Source organism: Gorilla gorilla, chromosome 11 (assembly GCF_029281585.2).
Source record: "Gorilla gorilla gorilla isolate KB3781 chromosome 11, NHGRI_mGorGor1-v2.1_pri, whole genome shotgun sequence".
Classification (NCBI taxonomy): domain Eukaryota; kingdom Metazoa; phylum Chordata; class Mammalia; order Primates; family Hominidae; genus Gorilla; species Gorilla gorilla.
The window spans coordinates 71,253,690-71,272,859 of NC_073235.2; the positions used below are offsets into that span (position 1 = coordinate 71,253,690).

General features: G+C 41.1%; 2 protein-coding genes and 1 long non-coding RNA gene across 15 annotated transcripts in view; 2 read left to right on the forward strand and 1 right to left on the reverse strand.

The window, feature by feature from the left end:
* CERS6 (ceramide synthase 6) overlaps positions 1–6,623 on the forward strand; it is a 322,839-nt gene extending 316,216 nt beyond the window's left edge. For both annotated transcript variants that reach the window (XM_004032744.5, XM_019022614.4), the window contains one exon: positions 986–6,623. In XM_004032744.5, coding sequence (XP_004032792.2) covers positions 986–1,138 — 153 coding nt within the window. In that variant the 3' untranslated portion in view covers positions 1,139–6,623. The remainder of the gene's footprint in view (positions 1–985) is intronic.
* On the reverse strand, positions 6,336–17,945 carry LOC134756650 (uncharacterized). The gene is made up of 3 exons (XR_010129604.1): positions 17,857–17,945; positions 15,447–15,539; positions 6,336–6,440 (listed from the first exon to the last, which is right to left on the reverse strand). It is a non-coding gene; the product is annotated as an uncharacterized lncRNA (long non-coding RNA).
* Positions 17,946–17,976: 31 nt separating this feature from the next.
* Positions 17,977–19,170, forward strand: part of NOSTRIN (nitric oxide synthase trafficking) — a 78,515-nt gene continuing 77,321 nt past the window's right edge. For 6 of the 12 annotated variants that reach the window (XM_063694965.1, XM_055379118.2, XM_055379120.2 and 3 more), the window contains exon 1: positions 17,989–18,136. The gene's annotated coding sequence lies outside the window, so the exon portion shown is untranslated. Of the gene's footprint in view, positions 18,137–18,547; positions 18,619–19,170 lie in introns of all 12 variants that reach the window. The other 6 variants (XM_055379117.1, XM_055379114.1, XM_055379119.1 and 3 more) reach the window with 5 other exon arrangements.

Consider the following 19,170-nt stretch of genomic DNA (forward strand, 5'->3'; position numbering starts at 1 on the left):
TGAGCCACCTCGCCTGGCTGGGAGCCAGTTCTTGATGATCTGGTCAGTGGATTTTCCTCAGGAAATATTTCAAGCTTCACCCCACCCAGCAGGTTCTTAAGATGCCTCCTGGCCAGGCACGGTGGCTCACACCTGTAATCCCAACACTTTGGGAGGTCAAGGCAGGTGGATCACCTGAGGTCAGGAGTTCCAGACCAGCCTGGCCAACATAGTGAAACCCTGTCTCTACTAAAAATACAAAAATTAGCTGGGCATGGTGGCTCATGCCTGTAATCCTAGCTACTCAGGAGGCTAAGGCAGGAGAATTGCCTGAACCCAGGAGGCGGAGGTTGCAGTGAGTTGGATCGCGCCACTGCACTCCAGCCTGGGTGACAGAGTAAGACTCTGACTCAAAAAAAAAAAAAAAAGAAAAAAAAAATCTCCTGCTGCCATTTGTTGTGTGACATATAAAACAAAATTCCTAATTAATTATAGCATACAAAAAATAGAAATGTAATCATAAAACAATGCATGAAAAAGCCAAATAGGAATTTTTTTTTCAATGTTCTGAGTTAGTGACTATCTCCATTGCTATGGTTAATTGAGAGCTGATTTTAAATTATTCTCAAGGAGAATGTGATCATCAATGAGTAAATTGATCCATTTGTACCAAATTCCTATGACGCCATTCCAGTGACACAGTATGCTACTTTTTGATTAAAAGTGGGATTCATGGTCTAGTACGTTCTCAATATGGAAAGATACCTTACAGAAGTCAAGAAGTCTAGCCCTCCATGATACTTGCATTCCTTCATAAATGACTTTGTCGCCTACATTTTATCTCTCCAATGAAGGGGAACTTATTGCTATGGCAATGTTCTCATCCTCTTCAGTTTTTTAACATTGGGATCTGTTTCCCCTTGTGTATGACTGCATGTGCTTCTAGCATGCCATACCTTGATGATTTCTTAGGTGCTGGTTATACTCACCTGCTTCTACTCCACAGGTGTCCAAGGATGATCGAAGTGATATTGAGTCTAGCTCAGATGAGGAGGACTCAGAACCTCCGGGGAAGAATCCCCACACTGCGACAACCACCAATGGGACCAGTGGTACCAACGGGTATCTCCTGACTGGCTCCTGCTCCATGGATGATTAATTACTCAAAACTACAAGTCCCAAGCAAAGTGAACTATTTGTTCCTGGAAGTATTTAATAAGTTGCAAATGCAGTTCCTTTCATAATATCTCAGCACCAGAAACAAAAATTAAGATTATCAAAGCATTTTGAATAGTGCACTGCCATGTGTCCTGTCTGTGAATGAAGAAGAATTACCATTCTCTCTTTGTAGGCATGCTGTATGTAATTGACACAAGGGAACAGTATTTGCATTTGTACTGTCTTAGAATATTATTTATTTTTTTGTATTTGTAAATCTGTGGACAAAAGAGGGTTTCCTCACTCCTTTTACTCACTGGGCTCATGACAGTGAAGGAGATGCTCCATCTGCTTCTCCCCCTTTCTCTTGCTGTAGTCCAATGTGCTATGAGCATCAGCTTACTTTGTCACTTAGAGCAAGCAAAACCCAGTGCAAGATTCTCGTTCAGCTCTAAATAGGTTTGCTTTCTTTTAGTTACAGTGCCCATTTTGAAATTGCCTATACAGTCTTAGTGACCATTTAAACCGGACGAACTAGGTGTTTAATTTTCACTCTTCATGTTCAATTAGCAGTTCAAATTAAAGAAGATGGTTATTGGAGAACTTTTTTGAATGGTTTTGTATTAAATTGCTTTGAAATAGATTTCATTTCTTGTGCACACAGCCAAGATTTCTTAAATGGGTGTGAGCTAGTTGAGGGTTAACCTTGTAGGTTGCAGAGTGTATTTGTTTGTTTGTTTGTTTGTTTTTCTCTGTGATGAGGTCAGTGCTCTGATTTTGAAGGAGGATATTCACTGAAGCTCATAGTTATAAACAAGGAAATCACTGTTAAGAATGGGAATTTGTCCTGTGTTCTGGGAATAACATAAAGAGAGCAACTGATTTCAGCCAGGTTTTGCCACTACCCTATAATTAGTGCAGTCTTATGTTATAAAAGAAAGAAGTTAAGTATATTTGGGGACAAAAAAATCTTTCAAGAGTTGATAAAGATTACCTGTGCAGTGCAAAGCACTTTAATGCAACCAGCTTTCAAGAAAAAGCCCTATCTAGTACTTGATGTTGATGTTTTTATTTTGCTGAGCAAAATAAAGCCAATGGGAGAAAGACTATTTTACCCTTTGCTTTTCTCCTTAAATGTAATCCAGATGACTTTCCTGTTACCAGACACTGAGCAGCATTACACTATAATGCTTCTTTGGTTTCCAGGAATTTTTTTTCAAATGGGGCTGTTTCTGGAAAAATGAAAAATTCTATTGGACAATGGCAATATCAACAATGAGGAAAATTACTGAAGAATAAGTTTCCATAAGTCTCCTACACAGCAGTGTTATTTATGTACAGATAAGAAAACCATATGTCGGCCAAAGATTTTATCTCTTCTTCTAACTTTTAGTAAGAGGAAAAAGGGATTATAAAACCCTTCATAAATCAAGAAGGCCATCACTTAAAACGAACCCCAAACAAAAATGCCATAATATAAATGTGTGAATCAGGGCTGTGAAGACAACAGCAGAAATGCTAACAAGTGTGCAGAAACATCAGAGAGTGCGTATCCTGCTCAGAACCATTCACATTTAATTCAATTCTTTGAAAAAAGTAAAGCTTTTTGCCCACAATTTGCAATCTGTGGGTTAATAGTTAAAAGAATGCTCCCAACCAAAAAATTCTTACTGTAATATTATATCTTTCCCTACTTATTTACAAAATAATATGTTTCTGTTATGGTCCTTAGTAATAACTGAAGAGGCTTAGAAATACATCTGCTTGTTTATTGAGAAAACGATGCAAATAATTCTGCTTTTAGAGCCTTGTTATTTTATTTCACAAAACAGGCATATGTCTAGGAGTGTAATTTGTGGATGGTTGAGTTTGTAAGAACAATCATAAAAGGACTTGTTAGTCTTCAGAACATCTGCTAAAATGCAAGTATATGTATAAGGTAATAGCACATTACAGCTGAAAATTTTGAGAAGGTAAAAGTTTCTTAATTAAAATATGAACATATTTAGCTTGCTTTAGTGTCTGGGGCAAGTCCTCTCAATGGCTAAAATTAACTTTAGAGATCCATGTGTTCAGGTTTAGATCATGTGACACTCGAGCACAGAAGAATAATTTCAAGGAGGTCAGCTTGTAAATTAAAGGTTTAGAAGAATTGCATAAAACGTAGTAAATGGGGTCTGTCATTAGCAAAGGCAAATCTAAGCAATCATTTTTCCCCCCAGAAGTTACTTAGAAGGAGAACTGGGAACACTTGGGGTCTCTCTAACTGATGGCATTCACTTCACACAGTCCTCTATGTTATGCAGAGCTTTTTATTTCATTTTACATTTTAGGGCACAGTTCTTTAGGGCTGATTAAAATGGGGTTTGCAGGCTTTTTATGGTGAAGAATAATATATCTCTGTCTATAGCTTTCCCGTGGTAGCCTGATAAGGCTGAGAGAGAAAAATATGTGCAGTATCTCATCCTCCCCCGGTACCAGGCCATAGCTTTGAAGTGTATTTTGTAAATTCAACTATAGGTTAGTCAGAATGCTGTTTTTCGTTAATTAACTTAGCCTGTGTTGATATCTCCTCCTTCCTGGTCACATTCAAACCTTCCCAGAGTACAAAGGGGTATGTAGGAAGGATTCCAGAAGAAGTAATACTTTATTCTCTAATGTTTATAGCTTTTCTGGATCTCTTAGTAGGGGGAAAGTAGAAAATCGAGTAGAATTTGGCCTCAGGTCAATAAATGATATAAAAACGTGTGTTCTATTTATGTATATATATGTATGTTTCTCCAAAAAGTGATAAAACCAAAATATCACTGACTCGTCCCCACCCATATTCCTTTCATAAAACCCACTCACCAGGTACAACAGAAACTTCCCTCCTCGTTTGTCAGCCTCCTGTTCATGTTCCCCACACACCTGAAGGTGGTAGAATCTTTTCAGCCTCTTAGCCAGTGAGCTAAATATGGCTAAGCACAGGTCATAAGAGCACCTAAGGCCAGCAAATAAGCCAACTACAGTTCACCTTTCCAAATTTGGTCCTATGGATGTTGAGCATAGGGAAGCAACTCTCAGTATTTTGGATTATTCAAGTGTATGTGGTAAAGATGCAGATGATTGCTGCTTTACCCCAGGGTTTATTAGCATCCTACTTCTGCTGGGCTGCATCATTATATAATGCCACAGGCATCTAGTCAAGGTAAACAAGCCAGAAAGGTTAGGCAAGAAGTGAGATAAAATCAGATCACCTTTGATCAAAATGGTTGGTGAACCTCCACATGTCCAGTTCTGTTGCCAAACTTTCCATTCAGAGTATTTGGTGGAGTTTGAATTTGAGCAAACTAAATGCCTTCATCTTAGGTAGAAAGGGCCTGAATCTTCCATTTTATATTCAAACCTCATTGTTATTTGGCCTAAGTAAAAAGTCAGATTTCATTTCCGTTTACCTGAGTTCGCTTTAAAGAGCTTTTCAAAGAGAGCTTTATAGACACCCACAATTGTCCCCAATCTCTTCATGATGTTGCATTAGTAGTTGTTTTTGTCCCTTTCTTGGAAATGTTAATGCCAAAGTTGCCTGAACATTGGGCGGTTTTCTTAATTTGAAGTATAAAAATTATAAAGAGTAATTCCAAAGGTATTAAAAGATTGTTTATCAGTATGTGTGGTGATGTCATTATCTCCAGAGAGGCTTCAAGAAATCCTTTGGAAATAAAAAGTTAAATGTTTACATTTCATGTGGTATTTCAGGTCTTCAGGTTCTGATTAGCTTACTTTTTTTCCTTTGTCTTTGGCTGATTTCTGCTTTGTAGATAAATAATAATAGCCCTGAGATGTTTCTAACATTTAAATAAGAAAAAAATCAAATCGAAGTCAGCCTGCTGGAAAAGTGATCACATGGCAGTTGCAGTAACTTGTATGGAAAGAGAAAATGCAATGAGCCCAGTTACTGCACTTGCCACTACCATGCTGTCCATGGAAGGAATAATCAGCAGTTCAGTTGTCACAAGCCGCCCTTGAAGAAAACGCAGCAAAATATTTTAAAATGAAGATATTGCAGTCCCCAGAGCCAGTGAAGGTTTCTTTTGGTAAAATGAAATTGTGCCATTCTCAAAGTACCCCGTAGTGATGAGCACTGACTGGTTCACTGGCCACATTTTAGTTCTTCATAATAATAGGCCACAAAAGGGCTCTGTGGTTTGCCTCTGTGTGCACTGGCCCCTCCCCACCCCTAGGGGGCACTCAGTAGCTGCTGAGAAGGCCTGTCCACGAGGCTGTTGGAACCCCTCCAATAAATACTTAGAGGTAGTATATCTGATGCTTGTTTTCATGGAGAAAATTGTATTGGAGAACATAAAGCATCATGAATATTTTTAATAGGATCCGCAGACACGCAAAGGAGAAGCTTGGTCTTTTCCAGGTATTTCCAACTTGAGTTCAACCCAAAGCCTTTGAAAGGAATTCATTACCACATGGCCACATGCTAAGACCCCATGGGGTCTAACACGGGGCTTAAGAAAGTCTCTGCAGCCAGATAGTACATGGTGTCTCCACAAAACTAGGCATTCTGGAGATTGCCCAGAAAGGGATGTGAGGGGACCGTTAAGATCTGTCTTGCTTATCTCATGCACTCACATTCCTTTCAGCCTCCTGGAGTTCCTGATAAAAGGAAGCCAGGGTGTTGACATTTTTTAGCTATTGATTTCCCAATAGCTTGTGGATCAGTTGTACACCCACACTTCCTTCTCTGCCTAATTCCGTTTTTCTGAAAAAAAAAAAAAAAGTAGTATGCCCATATATGTGTATTTTTCTTAACACAGGTCCATGAAAGTTTGGCTTCCTAGTTTGATGTCTGTTGCATGGCCTAGAAACCAGGGAGCAGCAACTATTGAGATGGTTTCTGTGTTCAGTGAAAAATTCTATTTCATTGAGACAATTTTTTCTTTATCCACAGTAATTTTTTGAAACTGTCATCATGAAACTACCCTTAAAAAAACAAGATTACCTGCAAAAAAAAAGAAATGAGTTATGGAATAGGAACAGTTATGTGATGATTCTGAAACTTTAACTTAGAGCTTCATTACTTTAAGAATGGAAAACAACCTCTGAGTTTGATTTCCCAAAGTTTCATAAAGCCCCTAAGCTCATGATTTTCATCAACTCTTTGCCCACATAGTCATTTACCTCCACAGCAGTTTGTTGTCATAGAAGGGGTGGTGGTGTTTGGATTTGATTTTTTTCAACTTGCAGTGAGAAATAGGATAGGTGACAAAACCTTACTTGTTTTCTTAAGACAATTCAGTGCTTGAGCATCTCTGTCAGAAATGGAATGAAATACTGTTAGCCAATTAGAATTATTTTATGTATTGTTATTGTGTTTTGCTGATTTTTATATGAAAATATAATTATTCATTCTTGATCTCTGGAAGCAATCATTATTATGAGGATCATTTTACTTTGGAAACACTTTCATAATAAAGATAAGTATTAAGAGTGCAGTGTAAGTGCCCTTTACTGTAAATGCTAACCAGCTCATGTGGGTAAAACATCACATCTCACCTGATGAGGTTAATAAAGGCTCACATCATCCCATAGATTGTTACAAGCCTCGTCAACCCCCAGTATCACTGTGATCATTGAGAAAGAACTTGGATAGACTGTAGTATCTCTTTGAAAATTAAGATTAAAACCTCAATGCTAAATTTTATGTAGCACTTTATTCTGGAAAAAATGGTTTATAGAGATCATCTGAAATATATCAGGTTATGCTTATTTTTTAAAAAATTTTAAAAGAGGCACCTAGGATAAACACCCAAAGCACAACACAAAACTTCCCTTCTCTGTGTATGCACCCCTCATCGGAGTTTGGCCCACATCATCTTCTCTTGGTTTGTACCTCACTTTGTTAGAACTTCTCTCCATCTTTCTCCGTCTTTCCTGTGAAATACCGTCTCTCAATCTGCTCTTCTGCTCTAAGCTTAGGTCATCTAGTACTCAAAAGCCGTAAAAATAGCACTGAAATTCAACCAGACACCCCACCACTATCACAAGTATTATAAAAAATAAAGCAGATACCCTATTAAAATCTTATAAACATTATAACCACCCCCAACAATAGAATAACTCATGCTGATTTCAAGCATGAGTTATTCTAATAAGTTAAACCACCAACATTCCTCTGAGACACAAAAATACAGACTATGAAAAAATATACTTTTTTGGAATCCATGAATTCTTCAGTTCTATAAACATAGCATAATCTAATGCTATAAGCATCTGTCTTAGTCTGCTTTCTGCTGCTGTAACAGAATACCACACACTGGGTAATTTATAAAGAATGGAAGTTTATTGGACTCATGGTTCTGGAGGCTGGGAAGTCCAAGAGCATGGTGCTGGAAACTGGTGAAGGTCATCACATGGCAGAAGGTGCCACATGGGAGAGCAAGCATGCTAGACAGAGGAAACTGGGCCAAACTCATCCTTTCATCACTCCTGAAATAAAAGCATTCATTCATGCATAAGGACAAGGTCCTACCTTCAAACTTGAGTTTTGGAGAGGACATTCAAACTATAGCAGTATCTCTCCCAAGTAGCCAAAATGCAACTCCCTTTTCTCTAGGCCCCATTGCTTACTACTGGGGCTGCCATATCCAACCTAAGCATCTGTTATTCCTGCCTCCTAATTCTGTTTCCACCAGCCGTGCACTTGCTTCAGTGGGAACAGTGGCAACAATGCTAACAACATTGAGAGATGATAGGACAACAAAGGGGGAGAGCTGTGTACCAAGAACTACTGGGATGCTGGGTGGTCCCTCAGAACCAATTAGCACAGTAACTGGATCCTGGGACCCACACCCTTAATTATTCTCAAAGTGCTGGAGCACGAAGAAACAAAAGTTATATTATTTCTAAACATTAAAATTTTAAATTTTTTAATTAAAAAAAAAATTAAGGACAGGGTTTCTCTCAGTTGCCCAGGCTGGAGTGCAGTGTTGCGATCATAGCTTGCTACAGCCACAAACTCCTGGGCGCAAGCAATCCCCCCCACCTCAGCCTCCCAAGTCGCTGGGACTACAGGCACACGCCACCAAACCCAGTTAATTTTTTAAATTTTTCATAGTGGTGAAGTCTTGCTATGTTGCCCAAGCTGATCTCAAACTCCTGACCTCAAGCAATCCTCTCACCTTGGCCTTGATGTGCTGGGATTACAGGCATGAGCTACTGCACCCAGCCTGAAATTTAAAAATTATATAAAGCCTGCCTTAGCCAAGGTCCAGGTGGGAAACAGTCACTGTCAGATGGTTAAGTTGAAAAAACTAATAAAAGGATGACTTTACAGAGGCATGGGCTGGATTACATCAAACAAGGGAGAGTGAGGCACCCAGAGGCTAACAAGTATGGGAAGCCTTTACCACCCCTGGGTTGTAACCAGAGGCCAGTGAGAAGGGCTAGTATGGAAGAGAGGCCACTCTTTGGGGGCTACAAACCTGGATGGAAAGAAAATACCCCAATGTCTCTCTCTTCCTGCCTTGTTATACCACGCATTGGCTGGACTCAGCAGAAAGCTGACAGTGTGGAGCCTGGGGGACATAGGCTACAGGGTTCAGCTTCCCATGGTGCACAGCAGACAATAGATGCGGGAGAGCAAACAAAATAAGCAGCATAAAGCCAGTATTCCTAGAGCCTCCCATAGAGTCTGGCATGTAATAGGACACAAGAAATGTTTGTCGAAGAAACAAATGAACCCAGTTACAAGAGAACTAGTAAGGTGGGAGCTGTTAGCAATTAACATTCCATCTATTAGGAAACAAGCAGGAGACAGTATTTTGTCTCCAACTCTTTCTGAACTCAGGATTTCCCTGTGTGGGTTCCGCTTCTCTCACTGGTGCCTCAGGCACAGAAGCTGAGGGGCTTTATGGCAGGCTTGGATAAGGGGATTTGACACCAGCATCCCAAGTCCAGGCATCACGGGAGGGAGATGCAGGACTGAGACTAGAGAAGTGGCTAGAAACAAGCTAAGAGGAACTGAAGAGAGAGGACATGAAGAACTAGAGAATGAATGAAACAGTTGTGAAACAAGGCAAGAAGGTCTATGCTCCAGCATTCATGACTAAGTTTTGAAGCACATCTTCAGGTAAGAAGTTTATTTTTTTTTAACTTACTGAATAATAGAAAATATCTGCAGAGCCAAAAATAAACAGCAAAGGCTCAGTTCCCTGGCTGCATAATTCAATCACTCAAAAATACTTATAGAGAGCCCACTAGGTGCCAGGAATTATTGTAGACACTAAGGACAGAATGATAAATAAGACAGATAAGTTCCTACTTCTATGGAACTTACAATAAAGGGAAGCAAAAAACAAACAAGGAGCTGCACATCATATATCATCAGTGAAATGCAAATTAAAACATCAATGGGATACCACTACAAATGTCACAGAGTGGCCAAATTCCAGAACACTAACAACACCAAATGTTGACAAGCATGTAGGGGAACTCTGTTGATTGCTGGTGGAAATGCAAATGGTTCACACACTTTGGAAGACAGCTTGGCAGTTTCTTGTAAAATTAAACTTACTCTTCCCGTATGATCCAGCAATCATACTCCTTGGAGTTTACCTGAAGGAGTTGAAAATTTATGTCTGCACAAAAACCCATACATGGATGAAATTTATACATACATAGCAGCTTTATTCATAGTTGCCAAAACGTGGAAGCAACCAAGATGTCCTTCGGTAGGTGAATGGATAAGCAAACTGTGGTACATCCAGATAATGGGATATTATTCAGTGCCAAAAAGAAATGAGCTATCAAGCCACAGAAAATATATGGGGAAACTTAAATACATGTTACTTAGTGAAACAGCCAATCTGAAAAGGTTATGTACTATATGATTCCAACTATATGACATTCTGGAAAAGACAAAACTGCGGAGACAGTGAAAAGATCAGTGGTGGCCAAGGGTTGCAGGCGAGAGAGGGATGAATAAACAGAATAGATTTTTAGGGCCAGGAAACTACTATAAATGATACTTTAATAGTGGATACATGTCATTATACATTTGTCCAAACCCATAAAATGTACAACACCAAGAGTGAACCCTCATGTAAACTGTGGACTCTGGATGATAATTATGTGTCAATGGAGGATCATCAATTATAACAAATGTACCGCTAGTGGGTGATGTTGATAATGGGGGAGGCTATGCAAGTGTGGGGGCACGAGGGTTATGGGAAATTTCTGTACCTTCCTCTCAATTTTGCAGTGAACCTAAAACTGCTCTAAAATAATAAAGTCTATTTTAAAAAATAAACAAGGAATATTAGTTTGCTAGGGCTGCCATTACAAAATACCACAGACTGGGTGGCTCAGAACCATGAGAAAATAAATTCAATAACAAAGTGTATCTTCTCACAGTTCTGGAGGCTAGAAGTCCAAGATCAAGGTGCTGTCAGGATTGATTTCTCCTGAGGCCTCTCTTCCTGGCTTACGGATGGCTCCTTCTTACTTTGTCTTTCCTCTGTGTATGTCTGTATCCTAATCTCTTCTTCTGAGGAATCCAGTCATACTGGATTGGGGCCCACCCATATGACCTCATTTTACCTTAATCACCTCTTTAAAAGCCCTACATCCAAATATTGTCACCTCCTGAGACAATAGAGGTTAAGGTTTCAACAAGAATTTGGAGGGAGACACAATTCAGCCCTTAAAACAAGGCAATTTCACATAGTGACAAAGTGATATGGCACGGCTGAGCTCCCCACTAAACCCCACCCTTAAGCCTGGAACCTCGGCCCTAAGTAAAAACAGCTGACCCCATTTTTCCGCCCAAATGTTGTTTTTTTCGCCTGCCATGCCCTTATCCTGTGCCCATAAAAGGACTCAGCTGGCAGAGCAACACAAGCAGCTGAGCGTTGGGGATACAAGCTGCTGAGTGTCGGGGATACAGGTGGCTGAGTGGTAAGCAGAGAAGCAGCAACAAGAGTGTTGGAGACTACAGATAGATGCGACTAACTTCAGACGGTGCAGCTTCAAGGAAAGATCACCTTCTTTCTGCACCATCCCCTTTCCAACTCCCCATCCCACTGAGAGCCACTTTTATCGACCAATAAAATCCTCTGCGCATACACCACCCTTCAATCCATTTATATGACCTGATTCTTCCTGGATGCCGGACAAGAACCAGGGTGCCAAGAGGACAGGGACTCGGATGCCACTGCAGGGCCCACACAAAGCCTGTTTTTGCCAGAGAGGAGCAACCAGCTAGTTCCAGCATTCAGCAGGCTGAGTGAAACAAGCCACGCCAGTTCCTGCCCAAAAAGGGGGTCAATGTCAAGGGAACAATCCCATCTCAAAAGGACAAAAGTAATGAAGAAATAAGGTGATTTCATGGTGATTGCCAGGGCTCTTCAGATTGAGTGGTTAAAGGCACCTTATGGACAGGTGATCTGAGCTAAGACCTTACTGACAGGAGCAGCCAGTGGGGGAATCTTGCATAGGAGCAATCCAGACAGAGGCAGTGGGAACCTGAAAGACAAAGGCTGCAAGGTGGGACTGTGCTTCTAAATTCAAGGAATAACAAGAAGGCCAGTGTGGATGAAGCATAATGAACAAAAGGAAGGCGCAGGCCATAAGACTGAAAAGTTAGCAAGGGACAGATCATATAGGGCCCATATCCTATTCCCGTGGTAAGGAGGGCAAGTTTTAGGCTAAGAGTAGTGGGAAACATTTCAGGGATTTGAGAAGGGAGTAGCGTAATCTTATTGGTTGTCATCTTTAATAAGAGAAAGGACATGAGCTAAACAATGGAACAAATACAAATTTGTATTTATAACTGGAAAAAGCCTTCTTAAACTCCTAGTGTGTCAGTAGTGTCTGCATTGCACGACAAGGCAGGAAGATGGGCACATGGCCATGGGAGGATATAAAGGATTACATATTACTGAAGATTTAACCCTCAAGCAAGAAAGTCAAAGTCCTGATGGAGAATGAGAGGTGGAAGGTTTTGCTGTAAGTATGCTGAGATCTGGGACAGGAAATGCCTCCAGGTCACTTCAAGGAAAGCAACTTGAAAAAAATATGAGAAACTGGCAATCATCAGCCAGAGGAGATCCTTAGGTAGGAAGGCAAACTTCCTGACTAAAGGCAGTTCTTTTCCATTGTTTTGTTAACACCTTTCTGTATGTAGTTCAAAGGCACCTAGTGGACTGTGAATTGATGGATGAGAACAATTTCCAAAGCACCTCTCTGGAGGAGGAGAGAAGCCAAAAATGGCAATACTCACTGTTTGTAGATTTCACAACAGCTAGTTGTGACCCTGCCTAGGTTAGCATCACACCACTACCCAGGGAGGTGAGATAAAGAAGAGAATCAACCTTGTTTTCCTACTGTGTGTCAGGCATAATGCTGGGTGCAAAACTGCCTCAGTCAAGCCACTTATCCCCTGAAATGTAGATACATTTTATTCTTGTTATTCATGATAGTTATGTTCTAAAAAGTCACTGGAAGCGCTGAATTAGCCAATGCTGGATCATTACTCCTAGGAGAAATACAGGGTTAGGTTTCCAGGACCCTCTGGTCACATTTCATCAACTGATTAATACATAACCTTGCTTTATGTGTATTTGTTTAAAGACTTCCTATTTAATCTGTATTATTAGTTAATTACCATTGAACTCATAGCCAACTGCACTATAACTCATTCCTGAATGAAGCTTATCAACACATGCATTTTTGTAACTGCCTAGTGGGTTCTCTTTGCCAGCTGCCCAGATACAGCTGATTTATCAAGATAAAGGAATCGCAATTGAGAAAGAGTTTAATTCACACAGAGCTGGCTGAATGGAAGACTGGAGTATTATTATGCAAATCAGTCTTCCTGAAAATTCAGAGGCTAGGGTTTTTTCAAGAATAATCTGGTGGGCCAGAGAATGGGTGCTGCTGATGGGTTTGTGATGCAATCATAGAGGTGTGAAAAATGGTCCTTGTGAGTGCTCAATTCACTTCTGGGTAGGGACACCACCTGGGTGGGGCCACAGGCAGGTTCAGGTGGAGACATTGGTCATCAGAAATGCAAAAACCTGAAAAGACATCACAAAAGGCCAATCTTAGGTTCTATAAGACAGATGTTATCTGCAAGAGTAATTGGGGAAGTTGCAAATCTTCTGGAGGTTACTCCAGAATAATGGTTTATAATCCTTTATGTCTACACCTTAGCAGAATTTAGGCTCCTCTCATTCTCCTAACCTGGTGGTCTTTCATTAGCTTTACAAAGGGTGGTTTAGTTTTGGGGAATGGGTATTATTTAAACTATAAACTAAATGTTCCCAAGGTTAGCTTGTCCCAAGCCCAAGGAATGATTTAGGGCAGTTTGGAGGTTAAAAGCAAGATGAGGGTTAGTTAGATCAGATTTCTTTCACTGTTGTAATTTTCTCACTGTTATTTTGCAAAGGTGGTTTCGTTTTCTCCATAAGGCATATCACAGCTTTCTTACAATTAAGCACCCTAGACAGCACTTTAGCACTACACGTGGGGGCCATTTTAAACAGCAAAATCACCAACAAAAAGCACAAAGATGCAAAAGTTGTGTCACTAGACAGACTACAAAAAGGAAATTATTTGTTTACAGCATGAGTTGAATGAAGAAGGCAGAATGGCGCCTTGTTCAGCCGCAGCTGAGAATGTGTGCATCGAGTGACTCAAAATTTTCACCATAGATGACTATAAAAGCTGCATGTATTCATCAGGGTTCTCCAGAGAAGCAGAACTGTTACAGTATGTAGCTAGTCAGGCATCAGCAGGGCAGAAGAGGGCCACCCCCGAACCAGGAATGTCAGGCGACTATCAGGTGATAGTCAGGTGGTTGTTACACTGTTTCTCTAAAACAATAATTGGTCAACGTGGTGTCAAGGAAAGGCAGTCTCCCAACAGATAGAAAAAAACCTGAAACTGGTTATCAGCAGCTTCCCAATAAGATCTCAGGAGTTGGGTGAGTAGGCTCAAGCATGCTTATTAAGAGGCAAAATTGTGAAGTTTAACTGTTAAATGTCCTTCTAGGAGCATTCAACTGGTAAGGGAAGAAGGCCTCAAGTGAGCATGCATACAACTCCAATAAACACACTGCGAGTGCAGCCCCACCCAAGTGCTAGCAGGCACTACGCATGCAGACAGCCCACCTCAAGGGAAGAATCGGGAGAAGGGATGCAAGACCTCGGAAGTATGCCAACATACAAAACCCCAAGTCAAAGGTCAGACCAGGCACTTGATCTCTCAAGTTGCCCGCTTGGCCATCTTCCAAGTAACTTTCATTCTTGCGCTAAAACTTTTAAATAAACTTCACTCCTGCTCTAAAAAACTTGCCTTGGTCTTTCATTCTGCCTTATGCCCCCGCAGTCAAATTCTTTCTTCTGAGAAGGCAAGAATTGAGGGTGCTGCAGGCCTGTACAGATTTGCCGACAGTAACAGAACCAATAAAATACGCGTGTGTGTGTGTGTGTGTGTGTGTGTGTGTGTGTGTGTGTGTGCAGAGAGAAGGAGAGAAAGGGAGGGAAGGAGAGAGAGATTTATTATGGGGATTGGTTCACACCAAGATGATGGAGGCCGAGAAGTCCCAAGATCTTCGGTTACAAACTGTAAACCCAGGAGAGTTGATGGTATAGTTCCAGTCTAAGTCCAAAGACCTGAGAGGTAGGAGAGCTGTTGGTGTACATTCCAGTCCCAGTTTGGTTCTAAGGGCAGGAGAAGACCAATGTCCCAGCTCAAAGACAGTCAAGCAGAGAGAGACCAAATTCTTCCTTTCTCAGACTTTCTTGTTCAATTCAAGCCTTTAAGAATTAAATGAGGCCCACTCACACTGGGAAGGACAATCTACTTTACTCAGCCTACAGATTCAAATGTTAATCTCATTCAAAGACATCTTCACAGATACACCAAGAATATAGCTTAACTAAAGCACCCTGTATGTAACCTAAGCACCCTGTAGCCTAAGCACCCTGTAACCTAAGCACCCTGTAGCCCAGTTAAATTGACACATAAAATTAACCATCACATGCTTTGAGTATTGATTCTTGGTTTGCAAATAAATTTTAGAGAGTAGGTGAATTCACAAATATGGAATCCAGCAATCATAAGGATCAAGTGTATCATCATTCATCAGTGGTGTGTTGGAAGCAGCTCATACCAGCTTGCATGGGCTGATTGTTATATTTTCTGAAATTCTGCAAGCTGATCATTAAACAGCCATTTTAAAAAATTAAATAAACTTATAAATTAAAATTATATTTTAAAATATAGGTAATAAGACCAGGCACAGTGGCCCTCACCTGTAATCCCAGCACTTTGGGAGGCCGAGGCAGAAGGATTGCTTAAGCCCAGGGGTTGGAGACTAGCCTGTACAACATGGTAAAACCCTGTCTCTATCAAAAAAAAAAAAAAAACAAAAAAACAAAAATTAGCCAGTCATGGTGGCACACACCTGTAGTCCTAGTTACTTGGGGGGCTGAGATGGGAGGATTGCTTGAGCCTGGGAGGTCAAGGCTGCAGTGAGGTGTGATTACACCACTGCACTCCAGCTTGGGCACAGAGCGAGACCCTGCCTCAAAAAAATACATATTTACAGGTAATAAATACCCAAAAACGTCAATTTTAATGATTTCCCTATATTCAACTATCTATGCTCTTGAAGTTATTTACATCTATTGTATTTGTATGAGGGATACAAGTGTGTATTTGTATGTGCTGTTGTGCATTTCTTCACAAATCTGTGTTCAGGGACATTACTTTCCTAGACCATGTATTTAATAACTGTATAATTAGCAAGAAAAGCTGCAAATTAGGGCTTTCTTATTTATTTATTTATTCATTTATGATGAGCCAGTTGGCAAACACTCCCCAGCACAGTAAAGATTTGACCCCAGACCGGAGTGATTCCAAAACTTACACGTACTCTTTCTGGTTCATTACACATATTCCAGTGTTTGCATTTGTTTCTGAAGATGTGGGCTGCCAAGATTTCTACTGTTTCAAATTCTCCATTGGCTTTTTTTCTCATCTACCTCTGTTAATTTTTCTTACAGATCTAGTTTTTCCTCCTGTAGTTTTCATCTCTATCTTCCCTCTTTTTGGCGTCATATTGTATAGTCCTTTCAACTATATTGGAAGCTTTTCTTGGGGAAGACCCCCAATAAATCAAATACATCAGTAACTGAACTCAATTTTTCAAGTTCACTGTATCAGTCTAATTCACAAAGGGCACATCTCCTTCCTCAATCTAACCCTGGGAACTTGCAAGGGCAAACATAACCCAGAACAGAGGTTCAAAAAGAACCAGTACAAGCAGTTCAGTCATTCAATACATTGCAGACTGAAGAATGGAAGCAATCTAGGTAGTAACGCTAGTTTTTTAGGGATCTGGGTTTTAAGAATGGGCTGAAAGACTCATAGGGAAATAGTCCCAGGGGTGGGTAGTAGGTGAGAGATGAAATGCTACAAAGCGAGTTTATTTTCTGTAACTTGAGTTATAGGAAATAAAAGAGCAGTTACCAGCCCTCCTCTTTTTGAGTCATAGCTGTTAATTTGATTCATCAGGACTGAACTCTTGGCTCTGGCTAAAGTTCCTGACCCAGAGTGCTAGTTACTGTCTGGCAAGCCATCAAGCAATCCTATGTTAGATTTCAGACTAATTGGAGCTATGTCACCAAAGATGAGTTCAAAAGGGTCCCTAGAGTTTTTAAGAGCAATGAGTATTGTTTTTCTCTCAGCTGAGGGTACTAGATGGTACATAGAACTGAGCCCTGATGTACTACACTTCTACTGCTGCCATTTGTTAGTTGTATCACTTACAAGTCATTTCTGAGGAGTTATAAAATAGTTTGCACTACGCTAACCAGTAGTTTACACTATGCTACATGTACCAAATTGTTTACCCACAGAGCCAGAACACTAATGAAAGCAGTAAAATGCACATCAACATTAAGTCAATAAATGTATTGAGCACCAATCGTTCGAGACATTACGTTAGGCTTTGTGAGGAGTATGAGGAAGTCAGGGTCAAAGCTGCTACATTGAAGAGGGTCTCAATACAGTTAGGGAGGCAGGCCACAGGCAGAAGTTATTAGCGCTAAAGAATTTTTTTTTTTTTTTTAAGACAGAGTCTCACTCTGTTGCCCAGGCTGGAGTGCAGTGGCACGGGATCTCAGCTCACTGCAACCTCTGCCTCCCAGGTTCAAGTGATTCTCATGCCTCAGCCTCCTGAGTAGCTGGAATTACAGGTGTATGCCACCACACCCAGCTAATTTTTTTGTATTTTTAGTAGAGATGGGGTTTCACCATATTGGCCAGGCTGGTCTTGAACTCCTGGCCTCAAGTGATCCACCTGCCTCGGCCTCCCAAAGTGCTAGGATTACAGGCATAAGCCACTGCACACGGCCAGCAAAAGGCTTTTAAAAATAAAAATAAAATCTATAGATATAAGACATTGGTATCATCGTTATATCAAATATGTTGTGAGAATAGTAATTGCCAGAAAAGTTCAGAGGAGAGAGAGGTTGTGTTATAGTAGTCAGGCAGACATCAGCAGGCCAGGAGAGGGCTGCACGCCCAACCAGGAATGTCAGACGACCATCAAGTGATGGTCAGGTGGTTGTTACACTGTTACAATCATTATTTCTCTAAAACAATAATTAGTCACAGCCAGCACGAGGGAAAGGCAATCTCCCGACAGATAGAAAAAACCTGAAACTGGTTATCAGCAGCGTCCCAATAAGATCTCAGGTGTTAGGTAAGTGGGCTCAAGCATGCGCACTATGAGGCAAAATGGGGGCGTTTAACTGGTATATGACCTTCCTCTAGGAACGTTAGATTGGTAATGGAAGAACGTCTCAAGTGAGCATGCGTATAACTCCCGTAAACCCACTGCGCATGCAGCCCTTTCCAAGCACTGGTAGGGCACTGGGCATGCAGACAGCCCACCAGAAGGGAAGAATCAGGAGAAAAGAGATGCAAGATCCCAGAGGTATGCCAATATATAAAACCCTAAGTCAAAGGTCAAGCCAGGCACTTGATCCCTAAAGTGGCCAGCTTGGCCCTCCTCGAAGTGTACTTTACTTCCTTTCGTTCCTGCCCTAAAATCTTTTAGTAAACTTTCACTCTTGCTCTGAAACTTGCCTCAGTCTCTCAGTCTGCCTTATTTTTCCTCGGTCAAATTCTTCCCTGCCTCCTCCCTCCTCCAGAGTAGCTGGGACTACAGGCGCCCGCCATCACACCTGGCTAATTTTTTGTATTTTTAGTAGAGACGGGGTTTCACCATGTTGTTCAGGCTGGTCTCGAATGCCTGACCTCAAGTGATCCACCTGCCTCAACCTTCCAAAGTTCTGGGATTACAGGCGTGAGCCACCACACCCGGCCCCAAATTCTTTCTTCTAAGGAGCTAAGAATTGAGTTCGCTGCAGACCCATAAGGATTAACGCTGCTCGTAACAGCTGCTTCTGGGATCAGGTAAGAAAAGGTTTCAAGCAGAAAGCTAGGGAGAATGAATAGTATTTGAATGAGTCAAGTGGAAAGAGGAAAGGCATTTGAGACAAAGGGCATAGCGTGAAGCAGTGAGGCAGCCTCCATCCCACTCCCTACCACCTGTTCTCCCCCTTAGTGGTCTGACCTTGACCTTCCACTCCATCCTCATCCCTCCCCATGCACACTGTCTCAGAATGTGCCATGCCTGTGACAGCTCCAGGACTCTGGCCATGCTGCTTACACTGCCACAGAGACCTCTTTCCTCCTCTTCTACATGTCGCTAACTCTTACTTGGCCTTGAAGACTAATTTGTGTTAGAAGTTAGTCTTCCCAGAAAGCCTTAGCCTTTGGGAATTTGGTGCTCTTCCTTGAGAAGAAAAGGTACAACCATTTAACTCCATCAGAACACTTATCACACGGCCTTCCCCACTGGACTCACTGGAATCATCTTGAGGGCAAAGGCCTTACCTTTTATAGCTGATCCTTATCAGCCACAGTGTCCACTACACAGCAGGTGCCCAATAAATTCCTGTAGAA